At 44.6% G+C, this 24,544-nt stretch overlaps 1 protein-coding gene and 2 non-coding genes across 6 annotated transcripts; all 3 read right to left on the minus strand.

The window, feature by feature from the left end:
- Nucleotides 1–10,706: 10,706 nt before the first annotated feature.
- Nucleotides 10,707–16,679, minus strand: RPSA (ribosomal protein SA). Of its 4 annotated transcripts, none has more exons than XM_007971702.3 (7): nucleotides 16,600–16,679; nucleotides 15,589–15,754; nucleotides 14,649–14,767; nucleotides 12,231–12,476; nucleotides 11,364–11,492; nucleotides 11,078–11,243; nucleotides 10,707–10,871 (listed from the first exon to the last, which is right to left on the minus strand). In XM_007971702.3, the coding sequence occupies exons 2-7, from the start codon at nucleotides 15,719–15,721 to the stop codon at nucleotides 10,777–10,779; spliced, it is 888 nt and encodes a 295-aa protein (XP_007969893.1). In that variant the 5' UTR covers nucleotides 15,722–15,754; nucleotides 16,600–16,679; the 3' UTR covers nucleotides 10,707–10,776. The 4 variants fall into 4 exon arrangements, with proteins under 4 accessions (XP_007969893.1, XP_007969891.1, XP_007969894.1 ...); XM_007971700.3 differs by having other exon boundaries at nucleotides 11,364–11,570; XM_007971703.3 differs by having other exon boundaries at nucleotides 15,589–15,770; nucleotides 16,600–16,665.
- LOC119620770 (small nucleolar RNA SNORA62/SNORA6 family) lies at nucleotides 12,023–12,176 on the minus strand. Its single transcript, XR_005237320.1, has one exon. It is a non-coding gene; the product is annotated as a small nucleolar RNA SNORA62/SNORA6 family (small nucleolar RNA).
- LOC119620771 (small nucleolar RNA SNORA62/SNORA6 family) lies at nucleotides 14,834–14,984 on the minus strand. Its single transcript, XR_005237321.1, has one exon. It is a non-coding gene; the product is annotated as a small nucleolar RNA SNORA62/SNORA6 family (small nucleolar RNA).
- Nucleotides 16,680–24,544: the final 7,865 nt, after the last annotated feature.

A 24,544-nucleotide genomic window follows, 5' to 3' on the forward strand; every position in this document is an offset into this window, starting at 1 on the left:
AAATACGGGTGAAGTTTCATGACTGACTCAGAAAGTAAAGGCTGCACTTGGGCCAGGCGTGGTGGCTCATGCCTGTAATCCCAGCACTCTGGGAGGCCAAGGTGGGCAGATCACCTGAGGTCAGGAGTTCAAGACCAGCCTGACCAACATGGTGAAACCCCATCTCTACTAAAAATTAGCCAGGCATGGTGGCACACATCTGTAATCCCAGCTACTTGGGAGGCTGAGGCAGGAGAATTGCTCCAACCCGGGAGGGAGAGGTTGCAGTAAGCCAAGATCGCACCACTGCACTCCAGCTTGGGCGACAGAGTAAGACACTGTCTAAAAAAAAAAAAAAAAAAAGGGTGTACTTGAACAGTAATGTTGCCCTTTCGGTGATCAACTCAGGAAGGTATACATGAATTCTAGGAATGCTGCCATTGCTCAAAACATGTTTGGAACTCCCTGCTGGAAACTACCTTTGGAGTCAGCAGCCTCATTCCTATAGAGTCAGTTTCCATTTTCCACTTCAAATGGTAAATGGTTTTAATGCAGTTTGGCTGTGCCTTTACTCATCTTCATGAAACAACAAATGCATTTCTGTTTGTCTTCTCTTCAAATTACAGAGTAAGTTCCTGGAGGATGGGGAAAGTTTCTAGTTATCTGTCAAATCCCACATTCTTGGCCTAACGCAAGGCACATGGTCAGTTTTCAGCAAATATTGTTGAACAGTAAAATTACAAGGCATAAGAGTTTACTGTATTTTTGTTTTTGTGGTAAATATGTCAGGCAGTAGCTTTTTTATTTGATTATTGCATGCATAGACTATTGCTAGCAGAAGGGACCTTAATAACTCCTAGAATAACTTTCCAGTTTACGGAGAAAAGCTTTCTGGCAAGTCAAACCTTGAAGCTTCTTCCTGAATATACAAATCAAAGCAGGTTAGCAATTGTTCTTTACCTAACTGAAATGAACATAAAGGACATTGTACTGCAATTTTTCACTGATCAGATTGTCAAAGAATGATAATTATTATGAGTGACAATAAATCCAAATCTGCAGTCTCTTTTATTGGTACTAAAAATTCAATTTAGGGAAATTTAATATTTTTATTTTCACATCATAAAATGTTCCCTGCCATGTGATTCAGTTAGCCACAAGGATGTTCATGACAGCCATGTTTATAATAGTAGAAATTTTATAAAATATTAAAACTAGGAAAATAGATATATAAACTATTTTACAGCCACTTAATACCTTACTGTGTAGCTAATGTACACAATTGTTATAAAAGCTTATTGTAAATTCTAAGAGAATTTAGAGAAATGCTTATTGTAAATTCTAAGAGAATTTAGAGAAATGCTTATGGTAAATTCTAAGGAGAAAGCTAGTTGGCTATATATTGTGTATATAATTAGTTACTTTTGCCTAATTACGTTACCTGAGAAGTTCACTGCTATGATATAGAGGAGTGGTGATAGTGGGTATCCATGGCTTGTTTCTGACTTTAGTGAAAATGCCTCTAGAATTTTTCCATCGTATCTGTTATCTATTGCTCAGTAACAAACTCCCCGAAAGCTAAGTTGATTAAAACAAAAACAATTATTTCTTGTGCTCACAAATAAGCACAGAGTTTGACAGGAATGACATGCATCTGTTCCACATGGCAACAGCTGAGATGGCTCCAGCTGGGCTGAACAATCCACTTTCAATACGGGTTATCCTCTTGGCTGGCAAGTTAGTGCTGGGTGTTGACTGGGAGTTCAGCTGGTCTGGGGCTGGGGACTGGGGACTTTGGTTCTTCTCCATATGGGCCTCTCCCCAGCTGCTCGGGCTTCCTCACTGGAAGATGGCTGAGTTTCAGCAGCAAATGTCCCAAGGGACCCAGACAAAAGGGAATGGCATGTTTATGGCATATCTTTGAAAAACACATAGCATCACTTCCATTGCATCTTATTACTTGAGAAACTTCTACCAAGGCTGAAAGGGAGGGAACATATATTCCCCCCATGGGATAGTGACAATGTCATGTTAAGAAAAGCATGTAGAATGAGAGACATTTGTGGTCCTAAAGTTGACATTTTAAACTCTCTCATTAACAAAGACCTCAAAACACTTTATCTTTCACATAACCTCCATACCCATTTAAAAATTTTTATTATTATTATTAGAGACAGGGTTTTGCTACACTGCCCAGGCTGGTCTTGAACTCCTGGGCTCAAGAGATTCTCCTGCTTTGGTCTCCCAAAGTGCTGGAGTTACAGGCATGAGCCACCACACTCAGCCTACACTCTTTGTAAATATTTTGTTGATTGCTTTTATCTTGCTTTTTACCCCATATATTAGAAATCTTGTTACTGATTTATACAGTCTAATGTTTGCCACCAAGGAATATATCTCTAAAGAATATAGCTAGGCCAGGTGCAGTGGTTCACTCACACCTATAATCCCAACACTTTGGGAGGCTGAGGCAGGTGAATCACCTGATGTAAGGAGTTTGAGACTAGCCTGGCCATCATGGCGAAATCCCGTCTCTACTAAAAATACAAAACTCAGCCAGGCATGGTGGTGCACACCTGTAGTTCCAGTCATTCGGGAGGCTGAGGCAGAAGAACTGCTTGAACCTGGGAGGTGAAGGTTGCAGTAAGCTGAGATTGCACCACTGCACTCCAGCCTGGGCAACAGAACGAGATTCCACCTCAAAAAATAGATATAGATATAGATATAGATATAGATATAGATATAGAGATATAGCTTACCTTTGCTTGTTTTTGAACTTTTTACAAATGGAATCACATAGTAGGAATAATATTCTGTTACACTTATTTTGCCCAAATTTGTAAGATTCATACATGTCATTGCATGTAGCCATGATATGTTTATCACTGCTTGGCACTTTATGGTATAAATATACAACCGTTCATCAACTGTACTGTAGATGGACCCAGAGTCACTTCCAAGTTAGCCAATTAGAATTCTTGTCCACATATCCTAGTGCAAATGTGCATGATTTTCTTTAGTGTATACCTTCAAGAGCAATAATGCAGATGCTTATATTACTAAATAATGTCAAACTGTACCAATTTATACTCCCACCACCTAGTATAAGAGTTCCTGTTCCAAATCCTTGTTACCATAATCTGATTTTGCCAGACTTTTTTCTTACTTTTTTTTTTTTTTTTTTTTGAGATGAAGTCTTGCTCTGTTGCCCAGGCTGGAGTGCAGTGGTGCGATGTCAGCTCATTGCAACCTCTGTCTCCCAGGTTCAAGTGATTCTCCTGCCTTAGTCTCCCAAGTAGCTGGGATTACAGGTGCCTGCCACCACACTCAGGTAATTTTGGTATGTTTATGTAGAGATGGAGTTTTGTCATGTTGGCCAGGCTGGGACTTTTTTCTTGTTTATGGTAGGTTTGGAATGGAAAACAGCTCCTTTAACCCTAACTTAATCTCACCTTAATGCATGCTACCTTTCCAAAAGGCAAGGGTGTTATCTCCTTTGGAGTCTGCCCCTGCAGATACACTGCTTGAGGTGGGTAAACTGTTTGGTTCTGTATATGGCAGACCAAGACAGAAAATCCCTGCATTAGCACAATTCTAGGTCCTTTCACTTCTGCTTGTAGGCTGGCCAGATCTAGCCAGAGTTCTTGTCTCTCATAGGACTGTGCTTAAAGCAGCCAAGAGTCACACAGACTGTCAGTCTGGATCTCTCCTACCATTTTCCGAATGCCACAGATTTGATCAAATTTTGGTCTACCCTCCAAAGCAACGCAATCTCCAAAACCTGACCAATATTTTACCACCATGTAATGTGAGGCACCAGCTTTTCAGCCTGTGCCCAGTGAAAAATCACAGGCTTTCTTAGTATGGAAGAAGGGAGGATGAACATTGGTGTTCAATAGATAAGACTGAGAAATCCTCATAAACATTGGTGTTCATTCTGGCCACAGCTTTCTTTTGCCTTCACTTTCTTTTTACCTTACTAACTTTTGTTTTTTGGAAAAGTCATTATTTTGTCCTAATTCTTGGATGACAGAGCCAGTTAGCCATTCATTTTTCTCATTCTACTGTCCCCTAGCTGTCACTGTTGATGGGGAACAGTTAGGTGTCCTTTTTCTCCTTGGCTTCTTTCAATAACACTTTTGGTTTTGGCATTTTCAGGATTCTTTAAAAATGTAAATAAGAATGGGTTTTTAAAAATCGTTTCCACTTAGTATACATTGGAATTCCTGAATTTGTAGATTCATGAGAATTTCAGATCACATCTATTTGCAGATTCATGGGAATTTCTCAGTCATATCTATTTGATACTGACTTCTTTATTCTCTCTTCTCTCTCTCTGGAACTCCAATTAGACAGTTTGACTCTCTAATTTTACTCTCCCTGTATCTTCTCTTTTGTATTTTCTTTCCTCCTCTCTTTGTTCTCCTTATGAATAATTTTTTTCATATATTTTTTCTAATTCATCAAACCTTTCTACAACAGTGTCTTATTATTTTGTCTGCTCATTGGGTTTTAAATTGCAATGATCATATTCTTTATTTCTAAATGGCAAAAGGACAGGGTCAATAACTAGACATTGTCTTAAAAAGACAACTTATTTAAAAGAAATATATCTATATGAAATGATATATGGTAATACCAAAAAAAAAAAAATTCCCTATAAGGAATTTTGAAGCAAATGTCAAACTAGCCCATTCATTTCTTCAGGCTTCATGACCTGTGCAGGGTCTTGTGTGCTACCATGATTGTCTAAGGGACTACTTTCTGAAGCTAAAGACTGTACCTTTCTTTTGCAAATCATAAATGGAAGACGCCCCTTGGGTTGAGATAAAAGTATTGGAAGAAAATGCAGAGCTGAGTCACTGAGGAGAGGTGGTAAGCAGGGACGCGATGATGCACACTTCTGGCAATGTCAAGTGCTCTTTGCACCAGTGTGAACCGAGCTAGCCAGTCATGGAGAGGGGAGAGTGCTTCTTGGACCATTGTCTCTCAGTGAGAGTGCAGCAGGAGGTAGAATTGGGGTAGATGTATGTGCAGTTATAGCTTTCTCCTTGTCCCCAACTCATTTCCAAAAATATCTATAGGAGAGAAGAGAGAAAACTTAGGTGAGTTTTCAACGGGTTGGGCAGTGGAGATGTGCACCACTCACATAGCATGGACTCCAAGAGGCTTCATGGCCTCTGGTACAGGCCTCCAACTCCCCATGAGAATGGAACGTTTTGATGAGGCTCTACTTGGTGTGAGGCTGGACTGAGACCTCTTCTCTCTGGAGGGGTTTCTTTGCTGTCATTCTCTCCAGTGATCTTCTCCATTTGTCTTCTGTTTCTATTGGCTGATGCCTGTGATTCTTGCTTTAGACAAAAGCTTTCCTTATGTTTCCATCATCCTCACTTCTGTTTCCATAGGAAATAAATGGTTCACTTGTTATCTGCCTCTCCAGATAACTGCCACAAGGTCACAGGCTTTGTCTTCATTTACTGCTCTATCCCCATTGCTCGTAATAATGCCTGGTCCACAGTAAGTGCTTAATAAATATTTGCTGAATGTTGAGTTATTATTATTTTACTTGAGATTCTTTGCAAAGTAGAATTGGCTAATTCTGGCACTATTCCTAAGAGAAGCCTGCGGAACTTAGCATCTTCAGAAGTGCAGCGTGTCCTGCCCTATTAAACAAATAGAATGTTTTACCTGTAGGTTTAAAGCAGGTTTTTCATGGATGGAGTTTAGCAGTCTCATCCTTGCCTTGCAGAAAAGCTCTGGATTGCTCAGGCTGGGTCAGAAACCCCATGGAAATAGTGACATTTACCACTGGTTATCATGTTATTTAGAATATGAATGAGGTAGAGCTTTTCCAACAGGATCCTTAATAATAGTTTCCCAAAAGGGAACAATTTAAAATGTCTCAATTACCTACAAATAAATTTACCAAAGAATGTGCAAAACTTCTACAGGAAAAATTATAAAACCTTATTGAGGGACATAAAAATGAGAAAATGGAGGAACATACAGACTGCTCACGTGTTGAAAAACTCAGTAGTGTAAATCAGTCAGTATTACTCTATAGAATCAATGTAATCTCAACAGGCTTTATAATGGAACTGGACTAACTGACTGGAGTTGGCTTGAAAATATATATGACAGTGCAAAAGCATCAATAATAGCCAAGACTCTCTTGGAGGAAAGGACGAAGATAGGTGGATTGCCCTACTTGATACCACAATAGATTATAGAGTTCTAGTAAACAGGCTAGTGTGGCATTGACTCAGGGACACTCATAGAGCAGGGAGAAAAATGGAGAGGTCAGGATCAGACTGCATAGATGGACCTGATTTTTGAGAAGCAGCAGTTCTGAACAGTGAAGACAATGTTTTCAACAGAAAGTCCTAAGGGCTATGGCTATATTTTTGTAGGATTTTATATGCGATTGTGAAACCATTTGATGTTATCTGGTGAAATTAGAGTTTAAAACCGACAGGGGAAAACTTTGCCCAAGGATCTATCAAAAATGTTCCAAATGGTGGGCCACAGTGGCTCATGCCTATAATCCCAAGCTGAAACAGAAAGGTCACTTGAGCTCAGGAGTTCAAAACCAGCCTGGGCAATATAGTGAGCCCCCCTCGTCTCTACAAAAAAATTTAAAAAATTGGCTGAGCATGGTGACACGCACCTGTAATCCCAGCTACTTGAAAGACTGAGGTAGGAGGATCGTTTGAGCCCAGTAGGTAAAGGCTGCAGTGAGCCATGATCGCACCACCGAACTCCAGCCTGGGCGACAGAGACTCTGTCTCAAAAAAGAAAGAAGCAGCAGACAGCATTGAAGGAAAGAAACTGTGCTAAGATTCCATTTATGGGAAGCTCAAAAATAGGAAAATTAAATAATTCATGATTAAAAGCGCATACATAAGTGGGGAAACAATAAAGTCAACCAGGGCATCATGGGAGCAGGAGCTCTCTGACCTCAGAGAGGAGCAGGGAGGGACACACAGATGCTTTCTCTGGTCCTGGCACTTTTCCCTTTCATAACCTGCATCACAGTTGCAGAGGCTTTAACTTGATTCTTACTCTTCAAGAACGCGTGGATATGTCTCTTAAACTATCTGCATGTATGATCCATTTTACATAAAAATTATTTTTAAAGTAAGTACTAAGGAAAGACAATGCAATGCATACGACAGTATTCACTACATGCCAAACCCAGACTAATTGCTGGGCAGGACCTCAGTGAATCACAGCAGCCCATGATCATCCCATTTGATGGTGAGGCCACTTGGGCTAGAGACATAGTCCCTTGCCCAGAACCACACACGAGGAGTGGCCCAAGCAGGACTGTCATCACCCAAGTATGTCCAATTCTAAAGCCCACACTATCCACCTCACTCTGCAGCCCATCATGTCAGTGATGACAGTGGGCCAGTCCCTTCACAGAACTGGTTATGCGAAGGTCTCCTTGGTGTTGGGCCATGGCACAGACCCGACCCGTCCCACCCACTAACACACCAGGAGACCACACCCAAGCTGACCTCAGGGAGTGCAGTGCATTCTCAAAACACTATGTGAAGCTGGTGTCTTTGACCAAGCAGGGAACTTGATCAAACACCCAAGTTGAGAGCAGGTGATGTGGCCACCTGTTAATTGTGCTGATGTGCTCCTGAACAACAAGCAAGAGTGGGCACCTTGAATCCTGTTGGGAGCTTCAGGTTTGCCAAATGAAACTTACTTCTCCCACTTTTTTTGAATATTCATTAAATCTCTCTCTCTTTTTTTTTTTGAGACAGAGTTTTGCTCTGTTGCCCAGACTGGGGAGCAATGACAGGATTTCGGTTCAGTGCAAACTCCGCCACCCAGGTTCAAGCGATTCTCCTGCCTCAGCTTCCCGAGTAGTTGGGATCACAGGAACCCGCAGCCGCCACCACACCTGGCTAATTTTATTTTTAGTAGAGATGGGGTTTCTCTATTTTGGCCAGGCTGGTCTCCAACTCCGGACCTCAGGTGACCCGCCCGCCTAGGTCTCCCAAAGTGCTGAGATTACAGGTGTGAGCCACCTGGCCCTCAGATTTATTAACTTTTTCTATTCACTCAGTACTTACTAGTATTTACCAAGTGCCAGCTTTTGTGATAGGCTGATTCCAATGAGGATGCTCAGATTTGCCCTCGTATTAGGAATGTACAAGAAAAAATGTGTTTATTGCAGTCCTACAAAAGGAGTCCCTATGCTACTTAGGAAAGTAGAGAAGAGAGGAGAAAGTAGAGGAAGAGGAGTTCTATGTGAGATTCAGTTTCTATTAAGCATAGAAGAAAACAAACTGCCCAAAATTGTATGAAGAGCTTGAAGTTGTGAACAAGTAAAACCTTAAGGCATGTAATATTTAGAGCAAGCTGCATTTCTAAGATCAGGCTGAACAAGGGAATTGAATAACTTAATGAGGGAAAACCAATTCCTGTGTAGAAGGAAACAGAAGTGCCAGGGAAAGAAGGGAGGCGGCTCACGGGGCCAAAGCAAAAGCAGTGCCTAGGAGTGAAGGAGGGAAAGGCTTCTCCCTCACCTTAAAAATAGCCTCATGCTAGGCAGGGGCCCACAGCAGTCAGGAAGACTCAATTCTGCAAACACCACTGGGGTAAGTTGCCAGTAGCAGGCTGCTGAACACCCAGAGGGCACAGATTGTCACCTTGATTCAGCAGCGCTTATGAGCTGCCCTACATCGGGCAGGCACCACCAGGCAAGAGAAAACTCAGTTTGAACTGGCTAGTTTAAGATGGCTATTCCAGATGGTGAGAGCTTGGGGGCACTGACTCTGTGGCCATGGGCAGCTGCTCGGTCCCATGAGAGCATGGTGATCCCAGACTTGAGCCAGGATCCACTAGCAGTTGGTGATGTGCGGCAGGGCCAGGGGAGAGGATCCTATTTTCAGACTACCTCCTTCCTAGCCTTAGAATCTAGAAAAAAAAGACTTTCTGGAACTGCTGAGAATGCTACCAAGGCCTCCCAATCCGAGGTGCTCGGCACTAGGACACACGTCTATGGAGAGGCTGGGTTTGTGAGGGACCCCACTAGGATGGGGTCTTCCTGGAAGTTGCTGGATAGTGACATGTCTGACGTAACAGATGTTTTCCACGTCTTCAAGTGCCAGGAAATACCAAGGTTCTCTGTTCACTGAAGACCACCCAGAACCTGCTGACGAATGAGCTCAGCGCACCTTACTCCAGGCTCACACCACCTCCCAAGGCCTCTCCAGCTCCCGTTGGCCAGTAGCCTTCTGTTTAACTGTCCCTGCTTCCCACCATCCTGATGCCAGCAATCTCTGCCAGTGTCGCTAACCACTTGCAACTCCAGGAACCATAAATCTCACTGAACACCATTCCACTTGGAGACATTATGGGGCAGATTTTCCCAACCTTGCTTACAGCCGTAAGCAGGCTTACTATGAAGAAAATGCTTGAGACTGCAGTGTCCCCACTGCCTCAGCACCACTGGAAGGAGCCCTGGCAATGTGGTCACATATACATCTATTTTGTAAATTTTCAAAAAGAACCTATGAATCCGTGTAAATCAGTTCAGGCATCTCAAAATCTGCATTCAATCCAATTTATGGAAATGTCTCTATTAATCTTTTTGAGACAGGGCCTCACTTCCTCACCCAAGCTGGAGTACACAGGGGCTCAATCACAGCTCACTGCAGCTTCCAACTCCTGGGCTCAGGTGGATTCTCCCACCTCAGCCTCCTGTGTAGCTGAGGTACCGTAAGAGTATGCCATCATGCCCTGCCAATTTTCTGTATCTTTCGAAGAGATGGAGTTTTACCATGATGCCCAGGCTGGTGCTGCACTCCTGAGCTCAATCGTTTTGCCTCTGCCTCCCAAAGTGCTGGGATTATGGGTGAGCCAACATGACAGCCAAGAGTATTTTTCAATAGGCAATGAGAATCATTAAATCAGTTTAGGATGAAGTCAGCAGCATTAACATATAAAAAACAAATGTGGCCAGGCACAGCGGCTCAGGCCTGTAATCCCAGCATTTTGAGGCGGGTCACATAAGGCCAGGAGTTCGAGACCAGCCTGGCAAAACTGTCTCTACTACAAATGCAAAAATTAGCCAGGTGTGGCGGTGCACACCTGAAATGCCAGCTACGCGGGAGGCTGAGGCACAAGAATTGCCTGAACCCAGGAGGCAGAGGTTGCAGTGAACTGAGATCACACCACTGTACTCTAGCCCGGACAACAGGGAAAAACTCTCTCCCCTGCCCCACCCCCAGCAAAGACAAATACGGAGAGCATTTATTTTTTTATACATACATACAACCCTCTCCTCTCCCAGAACCTGTAGGCAAGCTCACAAGAGGGGCAATCAATGTCTCTCGATGTGGGGAAGGGCCATCGCCTGTCCAGGGCTTCCAGGAATAGTTTACCTAAGTGACAGGAACATTCTCAAAAATAAAAACCTAAGCTCTATAGAACTTACCTACACAAATGGTAATTAAAGTCAAGATTATCAGGGCCTCAGAAAAATATTCCTGAGGTTACCACCTAAGTATGTGCAACCACTTATATCTATTTTCAGGGAACAGATGTTCTCTACACAGAAAGCAAGCTCAAGTGAAAAGCAACGTACATTATCTACAGTGGGCTTTAGAAGTACAATTCATTTCGAGACATGTATTTATTATTATACTTTGGTATGCAATCTCAGGTATTCTGAGCTGGAGTAAAAAACCAAACTAAATGAACACAACTTTTAGAAACTGATGTTTATTTTCTATCAACCATTTTTCCATGTTGCTTAAGAGCCCGTGCAAGAACAGCTTAAGACCATTCAGTGGTTGCTCCTACCCATTCAGTGGCCTGAGCAGTGGGAGCTGCAGACCAGTCTTCCGTGGCAGGCTGAGCACTCCAGTCTTCTGTTAAGAAAATACCAAAAAAAGCCATCAGCTCTGTCCTCAAAGCAGTATTTTTCCTTACCCCACTCCCTACAGCAGTCTATCAGATGCTGTAGCACACTAGGACAAAAATCTCTTAAAGCTACTATAAAAGCCACAGAGATCATTAGAATAAAACTGAGAAGTTGCAAAATATCAGCATGATGCTCTTCTAACCTGATACATACCAGTAGGGAACTGCTGAATAGGCACAGAGGGCACCTGCACACCTTCAGACCAGTCTGCAACCTCAGGCTGAGTAGCAGTGAACTCAGGAGCTGGAGCAGTCCATTCACCCTGAAATTCCTCCTTGGTCACTGCCTTTTCAGCAGCAGCCTGCTCTTCTTTTTCAATCTGGTTATTTAAAAAAAAAGGGGGGGAAGACTTACAGTGACTGACAAATTTTGCTTCCTAGAAGCACAGTCCAAGTTGTCCATTTTGCTTATGTAACCACAAGCCTTTGGAGAAGCTTACCTCTTCAGGATCTCTGTAGAAGTAGAGATCAGGCATGACCTCCCACGGGTGTTCACGGGAAATGGTGCCACGCATGCGCAGAACTTCCCGAGCCAGCATCCACCACATCAAACCCACTGAGTGAGCTCCCTGCCAAAAGCGGCAATTATTAAAAAGTGGCACTTGGTCAAGCCCAAACAGCAAGCATCTTCCTGGCTCCCACATCATCTAGGCACCAAAAGTACAGACATCTTAGTTTAAAAGCAATTGTAACAGGGAACATCATAATCAGGGATTTTCAACCAACCTTGTCTGCACATTGGAATCACAGGGATTGAAACAAACAAACAAACAAAAAAAAACCCACACACACAGTTTTCAGGACTTCACCACACACTACTATATGAGATCTCTGGGAGAAATGCCTGGACACTAGCATTAAAACAAAACAAAAAAAATCTCTGGGCAATTCTTATGCACAACTAGGGTTACAAATCAACCAATTTGAACCACACAACCCACCTTTTTAGAATCTTACAGTAGAACCCATCAAGTTGGTGTAAAAACAGAAAGGCCAAATGCCTGAGGACTGAGCAAGAAACATGGACAAAGGCAGAAGAAAATACACTATTTTCCAAATGTTTTCATCTCTCCACAAAGCTGTCATGCAGTAATGTTATACTTGTAGCAAGAATTACTATCAAACTCCACTCATTGGGCCAAAGACCCTTGTGGTGTTAGCGAAAAACTTGCCCCTCATGTAGCACACTACCTACACTTGCGAGTTCATCGGCCAGTCAGTAGCCTCAACTCCAAGCTCTAACAATGTGCACGGGAATGTTTTTTCTAGAGCATGCATTCGTCAATTCTAGATCATAAAATCATTACCTTGTTGTTGCATGGGATGGCAATGTCCACATAGCGCAGAGGAGAATCTGTGTTACACAGAGCAATGGTAGGTAGGTTAACATAAGATGCCTCTGTGAGAGGCTGGTGGTCAGCCCTGGGGTCAGTAACCACAAGAAGCCGTGGCTCCCGGAAGGCTGCCTGGATCTGGTTAGTGAAGGTTCCAGGAGTGAAGCGGCCAGCAATTGGAGTGGCTCCAGTGGCAGCAGCAAACTTCAGCACGGCCCTCTTTAAAGAATTTAAAAGTTAATGGTACTCCAAAGATATTTCATAGCAACTCCCCGTATGCTGACACCAGTTCTGTAATCATATGGAAAAGCCTATCTAGCCGAAACCCTCAAATACCTCTTCCTCAAAAATGAAAGCAAAAAGCATTAATTCCTCTAAGTTCTCTAGGTTAACTGACTTACAATGCCCTCACCTCTAGGCCTCTGCTTGGAATGCACTTCCCACCCCCACTTCTCTCAGGTGTCTGGTTCACTGGCTTCCTTACGTCTGGAGGCTCCAGAACCACACTTGCCAGGCTCTAAGAACCAAGTAGGTGATTTTTTGAGTAAACTGAGGACATTCACATGCCTCCAAGTTCCTCACATGGCTGTGAGAACACATCTAACACAGAACAATCTTGGCACCAGCAGGAAGCACTTCTGGGCACTGGCCAACTTAATCACTACTACTCCATATACAGCAGGCACATACCCAGCTTTCCTTAACCTCTCTTACTTCTCCAGAGATTTCCCGCATACATTCAAAGAGATTTGTTTTTTTACTATATCCCAAGCACCCAGCAACACTACCTGGCCCAATCTAGATGCTCAGTATATTTTTCTCAAGCAAGCAAGAACTGTCACTCAGTTCATTCTACAGCAATAACTAAAACTGCCTTTTTTCTACTGTGTACCAAACTATGCGGTCCCAGTAACAAGTCAGTTTCAGGAATAACCCTCTGCAAAAACACGCGTCGGAACCTGTCCTGTCAACATTGAAATAAAGTCCTCACTACATGATTTTCAAATCTGTCAAAATAGTTGAGTTGAATAAAATCCTGTTAGAATTCTTAGAATTCAAGAAATCTACTAGTTTTCTCAACAGAAAAAATGTTAAAATAGAGCTGTAGCAAAAAAAAAAAAATTCAAGTTGTACTAACTAGTCATTTCTTAAAAATACAAATTAAGGTATTTTTCATTCAAGTTGGCAAAGACGGCCTCACTCTTGTCACTCAGGTTGGAATGCAGTAGACAGTCTTGGCTCCCTGTTGCCTCAACCTCCTGGGTTCAAGCAATCTTCCCACCTCAGCCTCAGCTGAGACTACAGGCATGCAACACCACACCCAGCTGGTTTTTATTTTTGTTAGAGACGCAGTCTTGCCACATTGCTCACCCTGGTCTTGAACTTCTGGGCTCAAGCAAGCCACCAGTCTCGGCCTCACAAAGCACCCATATTACAAAAGCATGAGCCACCCACGACTAGCCTTTTTTTTTTTTTTTTTTTTTTTAGAGACAGGATCTCACTCTGTGCCCCAGGCTTGGAGTGCAGTGACAAAATCATAACTTACTGCACGCAGCCCCCAACTCCTGGACTTGAGGGATCTCCCGCCTCAGACTCCCAATTAACGGGAACTATAAGTGAATACCACCATGACTGGCTAAGATTCCTAAAAATTTTTTGCTTATGAGACTTGGATAAGACAAAGACTACTGTCGTAATCTAATAAAATCTTACTGAAAAATGCTGCAGTTGACACCAAATTTCTGTCCCAGTATTTCGTCGTCTTAAGGTAAAAACTCTGACTATGGGAAAAAGTGGTAAGCCACTTTAATAGGATAATTTCTAGATATTTAGTGACACAAGTCTACACAGAATGAAATTATAAAGTTCAACATACTGCCAGATGCCCAGCATGTATGTTGAAAAGGTCTTACAGGGTAGGCACAGTGGCTCACGCCTGTAATCCCAACACTTTGGGAGGCTGAGGTGGGAGGATCACTTGAGGTCAGGAGTTCAAGACCAGCCTGGCCAAATGGTGAAACCATGTCTCTACTAAAAATACAAACACCAGTTGCGCATGGTGGCACATGCCTGTAATCCCAGCTACTCGGGAGGCTGAGGCAGGAGAATCCCTTTAACTCAGGAGGCAAAGGCTGCAATGAGCCGAGATCACACCACTGCACTCCAGGCTGGGCAAGGGGCAACAGAGCAAGAGACTGTCTTAAAAACAAAAAACAAAAAAACAAAAAAAAGAGGAAAAACCATAACGGCGACTTCTATAGCTCAGTCCAACTTAAGATCTCTGAACAGTGGAATCTGAGTTATTTCTATTTTCTTATACCTTTCTGTATGTCTCACAATGTCTGTAAGCTTCATTTCTATAATATAAAATCTAATCACTGTCCCACAAACCTGGCCAGTATTCCTGGAGGATATAACACTGACATCAGCAGGGTTTTCAATGGCAACAATGGCACGAGCCGCCAGCAGAAGCTTCTCCCAGGTCCTCTTCAGATTTATGATGTAGATGCCTAAGTGAGGGCAGAAGGATTTGTAAGACTTGACCTGGCTGTGCAATCACTCTTTGCAAGTTCAGTGTATGTGGCAGCGAGTACTACCAAACTCCAGTCATAGAGGCAAGCTCTACTGGTGTTAGCGAAAATCCTGCCATTAATGTAGCACACTTCCGACACTCAGAAGTTCATGAGCCAAGACTGGCCTCCACCCTGAGCTTTAATAGTGTGCAGCCGAGATTCAGTTGGCTAAATCCATCTCTCCTTTCTCCTTCCCTGTACTTCCTGTCCATCAGTGGTTCTTAAGAATCCACTTCCTGACTTTCTGCCATTCTTTCCCTTTTATCATCTTCACTGATGCAAGATTCATCCTAAATCTCCTTCACAGCATGTCACTCCCAAGTCCTTGGTAGCTTTATCTCTAAAATAAGTGCCTTAGCCAACTTAATGCCTTCCCTCCTCTGGTTCTTCCAAGCTATATTGTTTATCCCCACCTCTTACCCCACTTTCCATTCAAAATTCAGTTCAATAGCCTGTATAATTACCTATGAAGTTGAAGGCACTATGGGAGCTATTAGAAACTCAGCTCATGAACTTTCTCAAGTTCACCACCCAACCCAAGTCCCATAACGCGGCCAATTGATGTATTCTTCCCCTGGAGCAGGAATCTTTTCTCCCAATAACAACCAGAACATTTAAAGTCTGTTTTCAACCTAGGAGTCTGGTTTCATTTGAGGAAGAGATGATACCAAGAAATTACTCAGAACTAACCACGAGAATAAGCAAGCTCAAAATCTGTACTTACAGCTGGAGTAACAAAAAAATAAACAATGACTAACCATCACTTTTCCTTTTATAGATGTACTGCTCCATCTGGAAGTCAAGATTGGTGCCACCTAAGTGGGTTCCTGCTGCAAGGAACTTAAGGACATCCTCCTCCTTCATTTGCAGGACATCAAGGGCTCCGGACATTGTGAAAGTTTCCCTTTAAGTTACGACGGGAATCTGAAATGAGAGCAATCTATTTCTTTTCATTCCAGTGAGTTAAGTGGGGTACACCCTTAAAAGCAACCAAAGACTCCATCTCCTACAGTGGCAGGCATTGAGCTTACAGTGCAATGAAGGAGCAAAGTTAACCAATATATGTCGTGTATTACGGAATAGCGCACATCTTACTTGAGGAAATGTGGACGGCAGAATAAGCGAATAATAAAACTAAACTAAATTAGCGAATGGAAATTCGACACTTCTCAAGATAGGAATTAAGGAAACGTTCTGGATGCGCCAAGTTAACAACTAGATATATAAGAGCAGCCATATTTGGAACATGGAAACTAAAAGCAAAAAAATGTATGAATTGGTTTCAGATATTTTCAAGCAGACAGCAGGCGGGTGCTTTGGAATTACTTCGCTGTGCGGTCACCACCTGTCTCAAAACCCAAGAACCTTAACTCCTGACCCACACGGCGCAAATGGGAGAACCCAACCAGCCCAAGTCGACGGTGTCAATCAGGGCCTGGGTCTCGACTCACCGCCGTGTGGGGGTCCGACGGGAGAGCAACACGGAATGTCGGCCCGCTTTCTGAACCCCCGCCCACCAGCGGCCTGGCCCGAACCCCAGCTCCGAGCCTCCGCTGGAGGGCGACCTCCACCCGCTCCCGGGGCACTGTGGGCACCCGCGGGCCCGAGACTGGCCACGTGCAGGCCCCAGGCCTAAGGTGGGGCGCGCCGGGCGGGAGGCAGACCCGGTCTGACCGGCTTTCATCGCTAGTTTTCGCAGCCTTCATTTGAGCAGGAAAAGCTCATCTTTCTAGCCTTGGGAGGCGCCGGGGACACCACAAGGGACTCACCCAGAACAACGCCGTATGGACCCCTCCGTAGGTAGCGCGGAAAGGACGCGCGCAGGAAATGACGTTCTTATATACTCCGTTGTCAGCCAATGGCAAAGAACGTCGAGCGGAAGGAGGGCGGAGCCGGAGAAGGGCGCGGCCGGGACGGAGCTCCTCCTTCAGGAAGGCGGGCTTGCGGCGCAGGCGCGGACTTCTGGGCTGTAGCCGGTAGCCGCGGCCTGGTGGGATCTGGGGAGCTCGTGACTTTGGGGTTTCTAGTGCCACGGCGGCGCCCGGTGCAGAATTCCTGTCCAGAGCGCGGAACTGAAGCTAGCCGGCCAGGCGGGGCGTTCTTACCAGCTCCTTGTACCTGCGACTTTGAGCGGCTTTCTCGCCTAAGCTGCAGTTTCCTTACCTGAAACGTGAAACGTAGGAAGGTTTGTTCGACACAACAAACTGTTAAGTCAACAAAAACGTGAAGATTTATTTGATTTTCCTGGAGAACAGTTTAACAGGAAGTAATTCAGATTTAAATGTTCACTTAGGGGAAGTTTCCCTGAAAAAGTTAAAAAGGACAAGATTGAACAGATGGTATGGATTATATCTATCTGTCACCTACCTATCATTTTTTTTTTTTTGGTCGAAGAAACATTTTTGCAATATCTATCAGTAGGAGATAAGTTTGCTGGGCGCGGTGGCTTGTGCCTGTAATCCCAGCACTTTGGGAGGCCGAAGTGGATTGCCTGAGCTCAGAAGTTCAACACTAGCCTGGGAAACATGGGGAGACCCCGTCTCCACAAGAAGTACAAAAATTAACCAAGCATGGTGGTGCGTGCCTGTAGTCCCAGCTACTCAGGAGGCTGAGGCGGGAGCATAGCTTGAGCCCAGAGGTCAAGGCTGCAGTGCATATGATTGCAGCGCTGCACTCCAGCCTGGGCAACAGAGTGAAATCCTGTCTCCAAAAAACAAACAAAAAATAGGAGTTAATTGAAGGGGCGCGTAATCCCAGCACTTTGGGAGGCTGATCTCTTGAGGCCAGGAGTTCAGGAGACCAGCCTGGCCAACATGGCGAAACCCGGTATCTACTAAAAATTCAAAACTTAGCCGGGCATGGTGGTGCATGCTTGTAATCCCAGCTACCGGGGGGGGGGGGGGGGGGGGGGGGGCGCTGAGGCGGGAGAATTGCTTGAACCCAGGAGGCAGAGGTTGCGGTGAGCAGAGATTGCGCCATTCGCACTCCAGCCTGGGCGACAGAGCAAGATTCCGTCAAAAATAAATAAATAAATAAAATAAAATCGCCGGGCACGGTGGCTCAAGCCTGTAATCCCAGCACTTGGGGAGGCCGAGGCGGGCGGATCACGAGGTCAGAAGATCGAGACCATCCTGGCTAACACGGTGAAACCCCGTCTCAACTAAAAATACAAAACTTAGTCGGGTGTGGTGGCGGCGCCCGTAGTCCCAGCTACTCGGGAGGCTGAGGCCGGAGAATGGCGTAAACGCGGGAGGCGGAGCTTGCAATGAGCCGAGATTGCGCCACTGCACTCCAGCCTGGGCGACAGAGCATGACTCCGTCTCAAAAAAAAAAAAAAAAAAAAAAAATGCAGATTCCTCTCTGTGGCCTGCTGAGTCAATCTGATTTCTGAGCCCACCCCAAAATGAACTCGTAGACCCTTATGGCCACTCTTCCATAGGACAGCACATCCAGGTTCTCCTGCAAGTGGCTCTGCAGCTCCACTGAGGCCAGTATGATTTTCTGAGGAGCTTGGAAACCCTTGGACCCTAGCACCGGTCACCCCCAGGCTGCTCTGCTTCATCACCCACCAAGGCTGAAGCACCTGGGGCTTGAGGGACAAATTCAGAGAAGTCACAGCCCCTTGCTGCAAATGCCTCCCACTTCTACTCTTTGTTTTGGAAAGAGGATACATTCAGTTTGTTGGCACAAACTCAGGCCACAGCCCTCAGAGCAAGGCCCCTGAGTCCCAGAACAATGCCCTGCCCCCTGCGCCCAAATATACTCCTGCTTAACCCTTCAAGTGTGGATTGGGATTGTTGAGTAGTGAATGCAGCTCTGCAGGGTTCCTCCAGGGGTCTCAGCCTTGGCATTAGAATCACCTGGGGAGCTTTTAAAGTCTTGTATCTAGGCTGAACATATCAGAACTTCTGAGTGAGACCCAAGCATCAGTAGCTTTTAAAGCTCTTGTAGGGGCTTCCTCACCACCCTCTGAACGTTCACTGCTAAAATGAACTGACAATAGGCAAATTAACAGGAGAAGAAACATACGTTTGTTGGTTTTTTTTTTTTTTTTTTTTTTTTGAGACGGAGTTTCACTCTTGTTGCCCAGTCTGGAGTGCAATGGCTCAATCTCGGCTCACCAAAACCTCTGCCTCTCGGGTTCAAGTGATTCTCCTGCCTCAGCCTCCCGAGTAGCTGGGATTATAGGCATGTGCCACCATACCTGGCTAATTTCGTATTTTTAGTAGAGATGGGGTTTCTCCATGTTGGTCAGGCTGGTCTTGAACTCCAGACCTCAGGTTATCTGCCCATCTCAGCCTCCCAAAGTGCTGGGATTACAGGCATGAGCCACCGTGCCAGGCCAAATATACACATTTATTAATGTGCTTATGCACAGGAGCCATACAAAATATAAGACTCAAGGGCCAGATGGCTGAAGCTTAAATAGCATCTACTTCACAGGGAAGGAAGATGGGATGGTAAACAATTTAGAGGGCTAGTAAGTGATTTTGGGAAGGATAGGAATGAGTTCAAAGAACAGAAAATTTGCCTGAGACAGAGTTCCTCTGAGCTCTGGGGGAAACAGCAGCAAATTACGGTGGGGTAAGGGGAGGAACTTCACTGTGACCAAAGATTGCCTTATTAGGCAGATAATGTTTCCTGGAAAATCTCTCAGAGCTGCGCTCAGAAAAATAGATGAAGAGTCTGTGTGGGCATGGTGATGACTTTTAGTCTTTTCTCTTCCCAGTGGTTAATATTTCCTGGTTACCGGATGAGATTCCTAGAGAGGAAGTTTTAAGACTATTGTATTTATTCTGGAGGAACTTACCTTCTTCAGATAAGGGAACTTTAGACAAAGCCCCTCCCTATGCTTTGGGAAAAGAGGGGATTGAGAGATGGGGTTGGGGAAGGTCAGAAAGAAACCTTGGTTCTGACGCTATTTCAGAAGCCTTTGTTTTCTTTCATTCAAAGCACTCAGCATGCCAAAGTGCCTTATTCAGTCAGGGTATCATTTTCTGAGCCCCAACATTTTCCAGATGATTCCAGTGTGCAGCCATATTGAGTTTAAAAACCACGATCCTAGACTCTAGAGTATTTCTTCTTTATTGTATTTATTTTTTTTGAGACAGAGTCTCATTCTGTCACCCAGGCTGGAGTGCGGTGTTGTGATCTCGGCTCACTGCAACCTCCGTCTCCCAGGCTCAAGCAATTCTCCAGCTTCAGCCTCCTGAGTAGCTAGGACTACAGGCCCGCACCACCACATCTGGCCAATTTTTGTATTTTTGGTAGAGACAGAGTTTCGCTTTGTTGGCCAGGCTGGTCTTGAACTCCTAGCCTCAAGTGATCAGCCCGCCTTGGCCTCCCAAAGTGCTAGGATTAGAGGCATGAGCCACTGCGCCCGGCCTAGGGTATTTCTTGACTACCTAAGCTAATGGCTCCCGGGAGCAGAGAAGGAGAACTTAGCTAGTTCTATCTAGAGGCTGTTGCATTGAGGCAGCTTTTTTTGGAGGGAGTGGTGACAAAAGCTGAAATTTAAGACACAGTGGATTGTTAATTTTTTTTTTTTTTTTTTTTTTTTTTTTGAGACAGAGTTGCTATCTCCCAGGCTGGAGTGCAGTGGCGCAATTGCGATTCACTGCAGCCTCTAACTTCCAGATTCAAGCAATTCTTGTGCCTCAGCTACCCAAATACCTGGGACTACAGGTGCACACCACTATATCTGGCTAAGTTTTTGTAATTTTAGTAAAGACAGGGCTTTGCCATGTTGGCCAGGCTGGTCTTGAACTCCTGACCTCAAGTATCTCACCCGCCTTGGCCTCCCCAAGTGCTGGGATTATAGGTGTGAGCCACCATGCCCTGCTGGTTGTTAAATTTATTTATTTATTTTTTGAAGACGGTCTCCGTCTGGAGTGCAATGGCGCCATCTCAGCTCACTGCAACCTCCACCTCCCAGGTTCAAGTGATTCTCCTGCCTCAACCTCCCAAGTAGCTAGAATTACAGGTGCGTTCCACTATGTCTGGCTAATTTTTGTATTTTTAGTAGAGATGGGTTTTCACCATGTTGGTCAAGCTGGTCTCGAACTGCTGACCTCAGGTGATCCACCTGCCTCGGCCTCCCAGAGTGTTGGGATTACAGGCGTGAGCTACGGATTACAGGCGTGAGCTACCACGCCCAGCCTGGTTATTACATTTAATATCAACAATAAGTTAGAAGGCCCAGCGTAGTGGCACACACCTGTAATCCCAGCACTTTGGGAGGCTGAGGTGGGCAGATCCCTTGAGCCCAGGCGTTCGAGACTAGCCTGGGCAACATGGTAAAACCCTGTCTCTACTAAAAATACAAAAATATTAGCTGGGTGTGGTAATGCATGCCTGTAGTCCCAGCTACTTGGGAGGCTGAGGTGGGAGGACTGCTTGAGCCTGGGAGGTAGAGGCTTCAGTGGGCTGAGATTGTGCCACTGTACTCCAGCCTGTGGAATAGAGTGAGACCCTGTCTCAAAAAAACCAAAAAAACCAACAAGTTATAAATGCACACTGCTCAGCCAGAAGTATATGGAAGAGGCATAAGGCATAACCTTGGTGAGCAGGTTTCAGTTTTGTAACCTCCCAGAGTCACTGCTGGGTTCCCTGTCTTGATTGGGCCCTCAGAACTGACTCACTCTAACCTCAGTTTGCCTCAAAATTATTTATCCTTTCTAACTGCTGGTTAAAGAAATTTCAGCCTCTCCTCATTTCTCTTGGGAGGAAGCAACTGAATGAAGTGAATCGAACGTTTCATTTGCACTCACATTTGCTAAGTGAGAAACCCTTATATGTCTTTTTAGACTCTCCATCGCTTAGAATCTATAGCTCTGGTCTTTCCTTTGCCTCAGAAATTGGATAGACCTAAATGTAATGAAGCCATCCAAGGTAACATCCAGTTTACAGAACATGTGTGAAATGGAGAAATGAGCTAAAACCATCAGAAAACAAACTCAGAAAATGGGACATTTTACAGGATACTGGGGCTGAGAAAGCGTTACCTCAAAGACTGGCCCTTTGATACGCCTAGAGAGGCCTTAGACATTGCTTCAGAATCAAGGTTCCTCTAACTTTGTCTTGTTCTCCCATCCCCTCAGTCCCTACAAAGACAATGTAGAACAACAAAAGTGGGGAGAATGGTGGTGTCCTGGAATAGTTTTTGGTTTTTTTTTGTTTTCTTTTTTTTGAGACGGGGCCTTGCTCTGTCACCTGGGCTGGAGTGAGCCTGATCACAGCTCACTGCAGCCTTCACTTTCAGGGCTTAAGTGATTCTCCTGCCTCAGTCTTCTGAGTAGCTGGGACTGCAGATGTGTCTCACCACGCCTGGCTGATTTTTTTTATTTTTCCGTAGAGACAGAGTTTGACTATGTTGCCTAGGCTGGTCTCAAACTACTGGGCTCAAGCGATCTATCAGCCTTGGCTTTCCAAAGGGCTGGGCCTACAGGCATGAGCCATTGTGCCCAGCGTAGAGATTTTTAAAACCAACTGCCAGCAAAGGGTGGTGACTCATACCTGTAATACCAACCCTTTGGGAGGCTGAGGCAGGAGGATCACTTGAGGCTAGGAGTTTGAGACCAGTCTGGGCAAATTGCGAGATCTTGTCTCTGCAAAAAAAATTTTAAAAAATTGGCTGGGTGTGGTGGCGTGCACCTGTAGTCCCAGCTACTTGGGAGGCTGAGGTGGGAGGACTTCTTGAGCCTAGAAGTTCAAGGTTGCAGTGAACCATGATCATACCACTGCACTGCATCCTGGGTGACAGAGCAAGACCCTGTCTCTAAAACATAAATAAATAAAAAACCAAATGCCTTGTATGGACCTTGTTTGAATTCTAATTGAAATAAACCAACTGTAAAAAATCATTTTTGAGACAGTCTGGGAAATCTGAATATGGATGATATGCAAAAAATGTGTTAAACTTTTCCAGGTGGGGTAGTGACATAGTACTTATGCTAAAAAAAAGTCCATAATTTTTAGAGATGCATACTGAAGTATGCAAGGGTGAAATGATGTGATGTCTGGGATCTGTCTCTAAAAGCTTCATAAAAGAAAAAGGAGGCCAGGCGTGGTGGCTCACGTCTATAATCCCAGCACTTTGGGAAGCCAAGGCAGGTGGATCATGAGGTCAGGAGATCAAGACCATCCTGGTTAACACGGTGAAACCCCATCTCTACTGAAAATACAAAAAATTAGCCAGGCATGATGGCGGGCACCTGTAGTCCCAGCTACTCGGGAGGCTGAGGAAGAGAATGGTGTGAACCCAGGAGATGGAGCTTGCAGTGAGCCAAGATCGCGCCACCGCACTCCAGCAGCCTGCGCAACACAGCGAGACTCCGTCTCAAAAAAGAAAAAAGAAAAAAAAAAAAACGAAAAAGGAGTGGTGGGGCAGGGGACAGAGTTTGGGGAGAGAAGCAAGTGTGACAAAATCTTGGCAATTGCTCCATCTGAGCCATATGAATGAAGAGCCAGTAGACCATTGGCTCTCCTATTGTGATGGCTTGAAAGATTTCATAATCATGTATTCTTAGAAAGTGAGTGTAATATAGCTTGAAACCTTTGCTTCTGTGTCTTCTTTTGGCTCTAGCCCTACACTGCCTTATCTTTAGTCACCATATGACTATTTTCCTCCCACAGATCCCCACCTCTAATGTGCTTTAAGTCTAAGGCAGCCAAGAAGGAACCATTCAAACAAAAAAAAAGGCAATGGGCAATGTTTCCAAAGCCAGCTAACGCTCACTAGCCAATTCCCTTCCGAACTTTAACAGTGAGACTGTGAAAGAGGAAACAACAGGCTACTTGCCACAGGACTTGGGATTCACAAAGACAAATTTTCTACCTCATGTTTAGAGAAAACTAGATGATTTCTCCTGATTTTATCATATTTATTTGCTCCCCTAAAAAACAAATGAAGAAAATATGAGGGGAATCTGGTGGTGGAAATTCACCTGCCAATGTAAGGCCAGGAAATTCATATTGGTAAGAAGCCCATCTCTCTCGGCCTTATCTCTGTCCCTCCTCCCTAAGAGGCCTCACTGGCATTAGGTTCCCCACACTCGGGATGAGAGTCAAACGAGGCTGAGGAGGCAAGGGACATGGAACACCTGCTCTAGAGTCTAAGTTCTTAGGAAGCAGCCACTCCATCCAACTGTCCTCCCTTCTCTCCTTTCCCATCCTGACCTCTCCCCTGCTTCCCACAGCACGAGGCCTCACAACACACAGGTCACAGCATTGGAGGCTTGTGTGCCACTATACGCTTAGGACCGTGCTTCATCCTTTCCCACACCTCTACCCAAATTACTATTTTAAATATGGTGTTTTAACCTAAAACCTAAAGTATAAACTGATTTTAACTTATACATCAACTTAATCTGTGTTATGGGTTGAATCGTGTCCCCCCAAAAAATATATTGGCGTTCTAACCCCTAATACCTGCAAATATGACCCTATTTGGAAATAGGGTCTAACAGATGTAATCAAATTAAAATGAAGTCATACTGGATTAGGATGAGTCCTAAGCCAATACCTAGTGTCCTTAAGAGAGAAATTTGGACATAGAAACATACACAAGGGAAAAGGTATGTGAAGACAGAGGCAGAGATTGGAGTGATATATTTACAAGCCAAGGAATGCCAGCCACCACTAGAAGGTGCAACAGGCAAAGCATGACTCCCCTTGAGCCTTCAGAGGTGCAATGCTGCTGACACATTGATTTCA

Source organism: Chlorocebus sabaeus, chromosome 15, assembly GCF_047675955.1.
Source record: "Chlorocebus sabaeus isolate Y175 chromosome 15, mChlSab1.0.hap1, whole genome shotgun sequence".
Taxonomy (NCBI): domain Eukaryota; kingdom Metazoa; phylum Chordata; class Mammalia; order Primates; family Cercopithecidae; genus Chlorocebus; species Chlorocebus sabaeus.

Bases quoted from the DNA above. Each gene is read 5' to 3' on its own strand.
- RPSA (XM_007971700.3), bottom strand. From the start codon at position 15,721: ATGTCCGGAGCCCTTGATGTCCTGCAAATGAAGGAGGAGGATGTCCTT. The intron at 12,477-14,648 runs GTTTGTGGGACA...AATTCTTTAAAG, and splicing joins CCTCCAGGAATACTGGCCAG to AGGGCCGTGCTGAAGTTTGC. The intron at 11,571-12,230 runs GTAATGATTTTA...TTTGGTGCCTAG, and splicing joins CCATCCCATGCAACAACAAG to ATGATGTGGGAGCCAGGAAG.